Genomic DNA, 12239 nt, shown 5'->3' with positions numbered 1-12239 from the left:
AGGACATTTGTAGCTTTCAGAGGGGAAAGGCATCCTGTTCTTCTTCTGCTTTCTATGGAAAAAATTATAAATATGTACATTTCCCCAGAGACCAATAGTCAGATGCTGTATGGGTCTCTGGGGTGGAACAATAGAATAGGCACTGTAAAAACATTTCTTGAGCTAACTTCCAGATATGAAGGGGGTGCCTCAGAGCTGCGGAGGGGGAAAATCACTATTTCACAAGGAATGATATTTTTAGACTGCATGAAGAATGAGGAATGCATGAAACTGCGGATGATAACGCGGACCAGCCACCCCAAGTTGAGAGTCTGGGCTGCATTTCTGCTGCTCATTTCCATAACGGCCCCTTATTTTGTTCGCTTGTCTCTGTAATAAAGTTTCTACTTGAGAAAAATGGGCACTTATGGAAAGGTTATCATGCCACATGCTGTCATTTGTTTCAGAGTGAACTCTGATATTCTTTTCTTGTGATTTTTCTGAACTCCGAAGTTCTTAATTCTTAATTTTACTGAAAATGCCAGTGGGTAATCTTCATCCCTTGCCTACCTCACACTTGATCCCCGGGTCTCTCTGCCACATGCTTTATCTCCTCAGTCATGATTTCCATTTCTTTGTATTTCTGTTTTGTAAGATAATTCAACTCTCTGGTTTTCTGAGGACAATAATTCAAGTCTTAGCAGGGAATATTCTTTTTTGTTTTGCAATTTTTCAATAAGAAGTCATTATGTTTCTTAGTCCTGGTAAGTCATTTTTCTGCCCCAATTACATCCTCTTGAGATTTCTCCTTTTTGCTCTAAAGTACTGCTCTATCTCTTCCTCTAGAGCTGCTGCGGTCAGAGCCAACTGACTCTTTGTTCAGCTGGGCTCCCTCAGGTCCCTGAGTCCCCCTAAATATGTGGTGATAGCAGCATCCTCACAGTTCAGACTTTGGATAAATAAAACAATATCAGTGGTGTATGACAGAATACATTTTCCCTAGTCATGTCCCAAGTGCTCCAGAGAAGCCTCTCTGAATGTGGAAATGCCCAGCCACACAGGCTGGATGGGGGGGATTTGTGTAATTAAATAGAACCAAATCAACTATTGTTGAAAAAAATAGAAATGTCCCTTCCTGATGGTTTAGAAATCAGAGGGTAAATAAATGGTGAAATATGAAGGCTCGCTAATCACATGACAACATCAATTATCAGTGATCAAAAATCATGAAGTCTGAATTGCATACTTATCTGACTGAGAGAAGTATGGCCACTGATACAATTCACATTTACATGGATTCCCTATTTCTTGAGAGGGAAATTTCAGGGGACATAACCAGCTGAAAGATCCAGAAGATGCAACTTTGCTCACCAACCTCAGCCCTGGCTTTGTATTGAGCAGGACTCAGTGACTCATGAGTGGTTCCCAGTCATCATGTGGCCATATTAAGCTGGTGAATGGTAGGGTAGCATATGTGCCAAAAAACAAACAAACAAACAAACAAACAAATGAAATAGAGATATGAAAGAGATTGAGAGAGTATGTAAATGAACTCTCTTGTTTTCCTGTGAATTTACAGTTTGCAATTCTGGTTACTCATGAGCCTCTGCTCTATCTTGTTCTAGCTCTTGAATTTCAAGACTCTTTTCATATAGTTCATTCAGCTAATCTCAAACTAAGACCCAAACCCAAGTTAGAGTTATGATAATATGATCAATTTTACCATGTCCTTCCATCTGACTCTTTTTTTGAGCTTTGGACTCAAGTAACCAACTTACTATTGGAAAGCTTCATTGCATATCTAAAATCATCTCAGGCTTAACTATCTGTAATTCAATTATTTTTTTGTTTTGTTTTTTTCTGTTTCTCATCTAAACATTTTCCTCTACCTAATTTCTTAGTAAATGCACCAATATTTACCAAGGGGCTCAGGTCAAAACCTAGCTATTATTTTTGACCCTCCCATTTTTCCCATATACCACATCTGATTTACAGCTATGATAGACATTACTACTGTTCATTAATATCCATTTGCCTCTCTTATGAACATATGAGAGAATTTCATTTTCTTATCTCCTGGGTGCCTTGCTTTGGACAGTGAAATGTGAGAAAAAAGTTATATGCATCCTTCCTTTGTAGAAGCATTTAAGAGCTATTACTTGATTGTCTATCTTTTCCTGTCATGTGATAGATGATATTTCACATGGTAGAGTGTCTGTCAGCCTGGGTTCCTGACTAAGCCAGAGACCTTTGCTGACTCAATACATATAAATAGTGTGAGCAAAAAAATAAAAAATAAAAAAAATAAAAAAAAAAAATAACCTTTGCTGTTTTATGGCACTAAGATTTGTTTGTAACTGCAGCATGAGCTGGGCTACTCTAAAATAATCCCCAGGTCCTGCTGGCTCTATTGTCAAAATATATTCCAAACCTGATGCTGTTACCTCCTTTTCTACCATTGCTGTATTTCAAAGAATCCCCATCTCTTGCCTGGATTTATTATAGGATCCTCTTCATCAGTCTTCCCTTTTCTATTCTGAGGTCTCTCAAAAATCCCTTTTCCAAGAAGCAGCCAGCCTGTTGTCATTTTAAAGGTGAAACCTCATCATGCCACTCCCTGTCCCAAACTCTCAACAACTTCCCACTAGACTTAGAATAAAAATCCAAGTTTCTCCGTGAACCACAACACTCTGTGATTTGACCCCTACCTATTTGTCTAAATTCGTTTCTTGCCATTCTTTTATGTCTCAACTCCAATTGCATTGCTCTACCATTAATTGCAAACAGTAAACTCATTTTCCCATCAGGGTTGTTCTACTGCTGTTCCTTCTATGTGGAATGTTCTACCTCAAGACCTCTTTATGGTTGGCTTACCCTTCCCATCACACAAATCTCTGTCCCAAGATTACGTCCTCAGAGCCCTTTCTAAATGATCTAAAATCACACCCTCCAATAACTCACTATCAAATTATCTTGGTTTACTTTGCAAAGTACTCTCTGAACTATCTTGTTTCTTTATTTGTTGATATCTCTTTCCCCAGACTATGAATATCATAAGAAGAGGATTTTGTTTTTCAGCATTCTATCCCTCATATCTAGAAAAGTTTCTGGTGCTTAGTGAGATTCAGTAAATGCTTGTCAATTGAGCGAATTAATGAATAAGTAGCTTAAACAATGAGAATGTCAAAATCATACTCCTGTGAAGAGACAATGAACTTATCAGTGCCTAAACTTCTTCACTTGTTTCTTAACAGAGCAAAAAATAAATCAAAATATTGCAAGATAATAAATTTGTATAGCTTTTATCTATGCCCTACCACTTACCATGCATTTATTCAGTACAACCTGTTTTGTTCAAACTAACTTATTTAAATTAGCCTAAGCATGTTGAAACAAGAAGTCTTTAAAAAAAGAATTAGCTCATAACATGTTAAAAGTCACAATGGCAATAACTAAGTTGTGTTCCTCAAACCAAAATGCCTAAATTTGTATACAACAGACCCCAGAAATGAGCAAAAAAAAGACATGAAAGCAAAGGAACAGACTCAAAGACAAAGAGTAAGCTAACAAGGAGATCAGGGCACAAACCATTAAGTGGGAAACACTAAGTTAACACATTTCTACGGAAAATAACCTTCTGAATAGTTTAACCAGAGAAAATCCATCATAGGATTTGTCAATGAGCTGTAAATATAACAAACGTGTTTGTTCTTCATAATCATCTCCTTGATGATTTGGGGGTGGATGTGTGTACTTCCCTCACATACCAATATGACACATGTGAATCCATCAGTAGGGAATACCCTTGGATTATTAGTGGTAATAGTGGGCTTACACCAATGTACAAGCTCCATTTTCAACTCTTATTCATGAACACTCTACATTTCTGCTAAGCAGATGGTCCAGGTGAGGAACTTTTACTGTAACCAAGGGATACATTTAAAATACCACTTTCAAAGGGACTAAACGTCTCTCCCTTTTTCAGGATCTCCCCAAGGAGGAATGGCTGCTAGAGTCAGGAGGACAGAGTCTGACTCTTGGCTCTGTGACTCTGAAGTCCTGAGAATGTCACTTAACCTTTTGATTCTAAATGATAATAAGAATAACAATATCTATCCTAGATATTTCATGAGATTGTTGTGAAAATAATACATGTTAAAGAAATGTTTTGTAAGCTGGCTATTTTAACTATTTTTTTTTAATTCTGCTTTTTTGTGTGTTTCTTATAATCATCCTCTAAATTTAAGTTATATATATCTTTCATAGTAAGAGGAGAAGAAAGAACGAGCACCAAAATGGAGATGTTTGGCCATGTGGTCTTTACCTCTACTGGAGTTTAACAATTTCTGTATCTATTTAAGAAATGCTGAAAATATAACCACTAGCAGAAAATGACACAGCAGTTTCCTTAAACACACGAAGGCACCAAGAGCTACTCTTATATTATAGCAAACTCCCCATTGTCTGTTTCCATACCCAAACATTTCCTAATAATCCATGTCCTACCCAAGAAGAAAGCTAAATTCATGGACTATCTTAAATGGGACAATATTCTTTATAGCACTCACATTGAATATCTGAGGAGAAAAACAAAATTGGAAGGAAAACACACAAGGCTGAGCACTGTACGAAACCTATTGTTACAATCAGTTAGTTGCCCAAACTCTGAAATCTAAGCCTCCACAGTGTCTTTACTTATTCTGTTGCTTTGTTAACTTGAGTAATTCTTCTCATCAATAAACACAGCCTAAAGATTTTATTAAATAAACAGAATAAGAGGCATAGTAAAAAGTCTGAGAGAAGCATTTAGTTTTATAAAAAATCCTGATCATGGGAATTTAGCTATCAATTATCCAGGCTTACTCTAATCTCACACTCAGAAGTTACTTTATGGAAATGATTAATTATAAATAAAGAGACCTCAGGATACCAAAAAATGTACATCAGGTCAACAAAGATAACTTCATGAAAAAAACAAGACTTAAAAACGTAACGTAAAAATGAGATCATGGCTAGGTGAATCTCATTGTTCTGCCTATCTTCACCACCAAAATCAATCACCAAAATCCCTTCAGAAAATTAATTACAGGAAAATATTCAATCCTTCATATAACCCCAATGAAGCATGGTCCATCTCAATGATTATGTTTACTTGATATTTATGAATATATTTTTCTGCTTTTTCTGAAATTGAGGATCAAATGAGGCCATCTTAAATGTTTGCTCATTTTGTTGTTCCTCCTACCTCGTGATGATTCTTGGACAGCCATTCCTTAATGGTGCTGAGGGCAATGATGGAAGCAGGCTCATTTGGGAAACCTAAGTGAAAAGCAGAATAAAACAAATTAACAAAGAAAGATGAAGACAAGCGAGAATTCAATCATGGTGTGACACTAAATTTTTCTCATTTAAACAGTATTCAATTCAACCAATTACTATTGAGCAAGGCAGGCCTTAGCAAGCTATACATGGATGCGAGGCCTGTGACCATACATACAAGGCATTAAGGGGATCAGTCCTATACCAGTCTAAGGCTAACAAGCAACAAAGGATTTAACTGTCTTCAATTCTACAACAGAATCAATTAAAAATGTATTTACAGGGCACCTGGGTGGCTCAGTGGGTTAAAGCCTTTGCCTTTGGCTCAGGTCATGATCCCAGGGTTCTGGGATCGAGCCCCGCATCAAGCCCTGCATCGGGCTCTCTGTTCAGCAGGGAGCTTGCTTCCCTTCCTCTCTCTGCCTGCCGCTCTGCCTACTTGTGATCTCTCTCTCTGTGTGTCAAATAAATAATTTTTTTTTTAAAATGTATTTATATTTGCTTGGTAGTTTTCTTTTTTCTTTTTTTTTAAGATTTTATTTATTTATTTGACAGATGGAGATCACAAGTAGGCAGAGAAGCAGGCAGAGAGAGGAGGAAGCAGACTCCCTGCTGAGCAGAGAGCTCGATCCCAGGACCCTGGGATCATGACCTGAGCCGAAGGCAGAGGCTTTAACCCACTGAGCCACCCAGGCGCCCCTGCTTGGTAGTTTTCAAAGCACTTTCATATAATATTCTCAGAAGAGGTGCTCAGATTAAGGTTTATTACCCTTAATTTACAAATCAAGTAAATATGGCTACAGAATACATGTGGTTGACCTACACGGGCCATAGGGCCAGCAGTATTCCGTCAATGAACTGATGCAAGACAGGGCAAACAACTTGCAGAATAGCCATACAACTAGAAGTTATTATCAGAATTCAAAGAAGGTAATGCCTGCTCCATTTAGGGTCATTGGAAATTACATCTGAGATGAAGACTATACGAACTGACCTGGTTTTGCACTACAGATCTGGTTTTCAAAGGACAGGACGAATGACACTTATGCTATGTCCTACTGAGCAGGAGCACAGATAATCATAATTCCCAAAACTCATCTGGAATATCCCTCTGGCTTATGTAAACTGAACCTATCCCTAAACTTGCAAAACCACCGTACATTCTGCCAATAGAGATGAATGTATATGAACGAATAACTTTACACACTATATATTTATGGGGCAGAAAGAAGAGATGGGAGTGACTATTCCTTTGAAGCTATTCTCTTTAAGCTCACCACTGGCTTCCTAATCACCAGATTCCATACAGGCAATCAATCCATCAGTCTTCATCTTTCTCTGTATTGTATTAGCTTGATTAGTTTTCCATGTTTCACATCCTGCATTTTCTTTTCTTTAATTATTTTTTTTTATTGTTTTAAAATGTTCAATGCAGTGGTTTTTGATATGTCCACGAAGTTGTGCAACCATTACCACTAACTACGGATTATTTTCATCATCTCCCCAAAAACTCTGCACCCATTAACGGTCACCCCCATTACCCCTCTACCCCAGCCCTTGACAACTATGAAATCTACTTTTCGTGTCTTTAGATTTGCAAATTCTCCTCCTGGATTTTTCAACATTACCTTTGAGGTTTCCTCCTACCTAGTTGAGCTCCCCTGGCTCCCTTTTCTAGGAGTTTCCATTAAATGTATGCCATTCCCAACCTCGAAACTCAGTCTTCTTCCTCTCTACTCTGGGGGAGCCAGCTGTAGTGTGAGCCACTGACATGCCTTCGAATCAGGGTGCTCCTGTGACACTGTGCTGTGCAGACGCAGAGGGAGGTACTGCTGAAATGGGAGATCTGAGATTTAAAAGACCCAGTTTTATTGGAAGGCAAATACATATTCCAGTAGTTCATACGGAACGTTTAAATCTCATTAGACTTTCAGAGACAATATGAGAGAGGAAGAGCAAGAGAGAGGAGAAGTCTGTCCCCACTTCCAAGAATAAATGTTGCTTTTTCTGATTAGGTTTCTACACACTTCATAAGAGAGTGCTAAAGGGGACAAAATAAAGCAGGGCCCAGCTGCACTTGACCATAGGGAAAATGTGCACAACTTCCCAAACTTTGTAAATTCATCTGTGACATTTGGGATTATGGATTTGTTTTGAATTTTCATCCCATTTATTTTTTTTAAAGATTTTTATTTATTTATTTGACAGAGAGAGATCACAAGGAAGCAGAGAGGCAGGCAGAGAGAGAAGGGGGAGTAGGCTCCCCACCAAGCAGAGAGCCTATATGAGGCTCAATCCCAGGACCCTGAGATCATGACCTGAGCCAAAGGCAGAGGCTTAACCCACTGAGCCACCCAGGTACCCTCATCCCATTTATTTTTTTCCTTAAATGAAGACTTCAAAATGTAAAACCCTTAAAATGAACGTGTTAATTAGCTAATTCATTAAGCAAATTATTACTGAACCAGAAAAGAAAAAAAATACATAGACCCACTTAATGAGTCCCTGTCCTCTAAAGCCCAAAGTTGGAGGGAGGAAATAGGTAAGAGGGAAGCATGACAAGCACATCAGGGTTGTGAGGACACAGATGAGAGGAACCAAGCAAGAAAGAGGAGGCTTTCTAAGAAACAAGAGAATGTTTGGGGAAGAGAACAACAAAGCAGGGAGCTGAGGAGACATGGTCTTCAGAAGTAAGCTGTAAGCAACTAGGAATTAGTGAAAGAAGTCAGGGGAAGTGAAGGGAGAAGTTCTTGTGGACTGAAAAAAAAAAAAAAACGGGAGGCCAGGATGGGCATCTATGGTTAGGGGTTAACAACGGGGGTTTTTCCGGTCCACCTTTCCCTGGAGTTTAGCACCTACATTTGTCATCAGCTGGATACCTCCCCTTGATGTTCTCCAGAACTAGAAATGTAAGGTGTATTCTTCCACAAAATCAACTTCTTCCTGATTTTCTGGTTTCTGCCTATGGCTTTCTCTCTCTCCTAGTCACTATAGTACTTAATTGCTTTCCTGGTTGATAAGTGAGTCCCCTGAGATACTGTATACCATGCTTTCCTTCCCTTCTTTGCCCACTGATCTCATTCAAAGTCCAATCAGCCCTCACCCCAACAACAGTAGTTGACTCATAACTGTGCTCTTTTGGTCTTCTCCCCTTTCCCAATCTGTCCATCACACCACTTCCAACTGACCCTTCCTAAAGTATGGTTACCACAACCTTACACAAAGCAATGGTGGCCTTGCTGATGCTTCAGCTCCTACAGAGGAAACTTTTGTACCTTTCTTGGCATAAGTCACCACAGGGGGCCTTCCTAGACTTGTATCTTAGCTTTCCCTATTTATTCTCCTCCCATGAAATTCTTCTCCAACTTTTTGCTATGCTTAAGAAGTACTTAAATCATAGGATTATAGGGCTATATAAAGCTAATAAATACTGTAATCATGCTCAGTTGCAACGGCCATCAGCATTAACCTTTAGGAGATGTAACTCCCCACAGAGAAATTATACAAGTTGTTATAGAACCATGGCAACTATGGTCAGTTCTCAATTATTTGTAACCTCCCAGTCACTTTCCCACATTTATCAAAGCCTCTGGCATTGAGTTACAGTTTTCATTTCCACCTCAAGCCTCGTCATAATTGTGAGTGATTTCAACGTCCAATAAGATGACCCACCCAACACCTGGCCTGCCAGTCCCTTGACCTGGTCATTTTTGACAACCACCTCCATGCCACTGCCTCCCCATTCACCTTGATGTAACTTTTCTATTCCCAAATTACTAATTTAAGCCGTGCTCTCTAAAAAACCCTTCTTTCTCTTTAGTTTGATCTGCTACTTTCCAAGATATGTTCTCCATAAGCATTTGAAAGCCAAATTAATGCTAACATCTCTCCCCCAAATGGTAGGACTCTTTCCTACCTCTCTAGGCTCTTCTTACACTGTATCACTCTGCTTTTTCAACTCCAGCTACACTGACCTTCCTTCTGTCCTTCGAATGTGGCATGTTTCCTTTTGCTTCCTGCCATAAGGCCTTACTCATGCTCTATCCTCTTCCTGAAGTGACATTTCTTCCCTCTGCTCCTAGCTTATTTTAACTTTCATTTGTGCTTCACTCCGTCATCACTTCTCGAGAGAAGGCTTCTCTGATGAAGACGACTCCCTATTTGATGCTTTCATAACATCATGAACCTTTCCCTAGCAATTCATCAGAGTTTCATTTTTACATTTTGCAGTTATTTATGTACATATTTGATTAATATCCCTAGTAGAGTGAAAGCCTAAAGAGGCAGATGCCACAAGTCTCTTATGTGCTTATCACTGTATCCCTAAAACATTGCTGGCACATAGAAGATGATCAATAAATGTGTGTTGAAAGATGGAATGGACTGCGGATGTATGAATCATTGTATTGACAGCAGGAGAGGCTGAGCACTGGGAGAACAGGAGTGTTTAGCTCTAGAGCATGGGAGAGCAAAGGGATCCTGAGACATCCAAGCAAAGTGACATATCCACATTATCCCACTGCATCCCTGAGAGGGAACCATTGAGAAGATGTATATGAGAGAACACAGCTCCCGGTGAAATGGTGCCCTGTTATTAATTAAAAAGGGGGGAAACAACAAAACAAATGTTCCCGAAAATATGCCTATATGGGGAAAAAAACCAAATACACACACATACACACACACACTCACACACACACATGTCCCCTAAACCCCGAACTTCGTTTTATATATATATATAAATGACAAAGTATGGGGTTCAGGGGACACAGCCATAGCACAATCCTTTGTCCGCTTAACTACAAGATCCCAATGGTTACCGGTAAAACCAATGAATAGACAGGATGGAATTTTTGCCTGGGGATGGGCTTCCAATGACAGTAAGTTGGCCTCCGGAGGTCACAACAGTATTCTAGTCACCTGAGGGCTTTTGTTCACAAAAGCAGAATGGCCACCCAGAGGGAAGGCTGCAGACAAGCTTTAGATGAATCATTGAATTAAATGACATAGAAAATCTCTTCCAAGTATGAGGGTCAATGAGGCTGAACAAGTCATTAATTATTTAGGGCCTGGCGTGCAGGGAATTGTATATGTCCAGGTGTGCACAGAATCTGTGTTTTCTGCTGGCATTCCACATCTTAGTTCCTTATTCAGTAGTAAGGATTATTAAGATGAACTTTTGTAGTGAATGTTGATTTACCAAACATATATGTGATTTTTTTTTCTTTTTGTTTACTTTTGTATTGAAATTGCTTGCAAGATTTTTAGATACGCACGCGCGCGCACACACACACACACACACACACAGACTTATATACATACATATAACCCTCATCTACATCAAGATCTAAAACGTTTCCAGCACTTCAGAAAGCTGCCTTGTCCCAAATCAATATCTACCCCACAAAGAAACTTCTCTTCTCTATTCTATTGTCATAGGTTGGTTTTGTCTGTTTTTACACTTCAAATACATGAACATACAACATGCACCCTTTTTCGTCCAAATTTTTCAACATGGTGCCTGCCTGATTTATCCGTATTTTTACCCAGAGCACAAGCGCATTCTTTCTCTCTACAGTGTTGTGTTCTAGCGTAGGAATATTCCACAATTTACTTAGCCGTTCTAGTGCTGATGGACAGTTGGGTTTTTCCAGTTTGGAGCTAATAGGAAGAAAGTTGCCATGAACATTCTCACACAGGTCATTTGGCGGACATAAGCACAGTTTCTGTGGAGCATTTACCCGGGACCTGGGGCCACCTGGCCACAGCTTATGTAGATGTTAAACTCTGGTAGATTCTGCCAGTTTTCCAAAGCAGTTACGCCAATTTACACTCCCGCCAGAAGTAGATGAAAGTTTAAAATAATGGATTTATCTATCTACTTAGTTAACACGTCAAGATGCTAAATATATTTTCTTGCCACATCTAAAGCCATTAAATGCAGCTTTAGGTTAATCAATACCTTTTAGAGCTAGGAACACAGATATTTATGACGTGCCTACTTTCTCCCTACCAAGCAGGGACTATTTCAGTCAAGAGAGGACAAAGTATATCAACAGAACATTAAAAAAATTAAACAAAAGAGGTAAAAACTGAAACAGCAAGTTGAATTTCAATAGTTTTTATCCATGACACAGCAAATAACCCACTAGACCAATATTTTTCTCTCACTCAGTTATTAAACAGGTACTTCTTTTCATCAAATTGCAGAAAGATATAGCCATGAAGACTCACTGAAGTTTCTACCTAGCCATTGAATTGTTTGTTTGTCAGAACTGTTAAAAACCTGGAATGTTTCAGCCCAACTAAAGTGAGTCTGGTCTCGATGTTGCCATAGACACTGTTCCTCTCTTGCTTTCATCCTTTTTTTTCCTTTTGCTGTTGATAATTTTCCTATATCCTCAAGTCTGTCCATAGGTTCCAATGTAGAAACTAAATGTATGTCCCTGATATAAAAAAACATGTTCTACAAACTGGTCTTTGCTGGAGGGAAGGTGGGAGGGGGCTAGGTTAAATAGGTGAAGGGGATAGGAGTACACTTATCACAATGAGCACTGAGGAACATACAGAATTGTTGAATAATTATACTGAACACCTGGAACTAATATAACACTGTATGTTAATGACATTCAGATTAAAAAATAATAAAAATAAAATAAAATATCTCCTGCTGAAAATCTAGCCTATCTAGCCTATCCTACTGAAATAAAGATAGCTATAAGTTTGCCAGTAAAACTACCCTTTTTGGAAGTAGAAACAACGGAGCAACTTTTGTTTTAAACTTAAAAGAAGAGAATGCTTTGTAGCTGTAGATTACCCTATCACAGAAAGGCATATGGTTATGCCCTAAATCAATTATTTCAAAGTTTTTACTGAAAAAAAAAAATTCAAATTGAACATAATGGCAGGCATAATTACACCATGTAATAAAATGTTAACCC

The 12239-nt window shown here is 38.8% G+C and overlaps 1 protein-coding gene across 1 annotated transcript in view; it reads right to left on the bottom strand.

The window, feature by feature from the left end:
• The window catches only part of MACROD2 (mono-ADP ribosylhydrolase 2), a 1971474-nt gene that overhangs the window by 484251 nt on the left and 1474984 nt on the right, over positions 1-12239 (bottom strand). The window contains exon 8 of the mRNA XM_032351448.1: positions 5225-5298. Coding sequence (XP_032207339.1) covers positions 5225-5298 — 74 coding nt within the window. The remainder of the gene's footprint in view (positions 1-5224; positions 5299-12239) is intronic.

The sequence above is a fragment of the Mustela erminea genome, chromosome 7, assembly GCF_009829155.1.
Source record: "Mustela erminea isolate mMusErm1 chromosome 7, mMusErm1.Pri, whole genome shotgun sequence".
Taxonomy (NCBI): domain Eukaryota; kingdom Metazoa; phylum Chordata; class Mammalia; order Carnivora; family Mustelidae; genus Mustela; species Mustela erminea.
The sequence above is the reverse complement of the archived record's forward strand: the minus strand, read 5'-3'. Positions and strand labels throughout refer to the sequence as shown.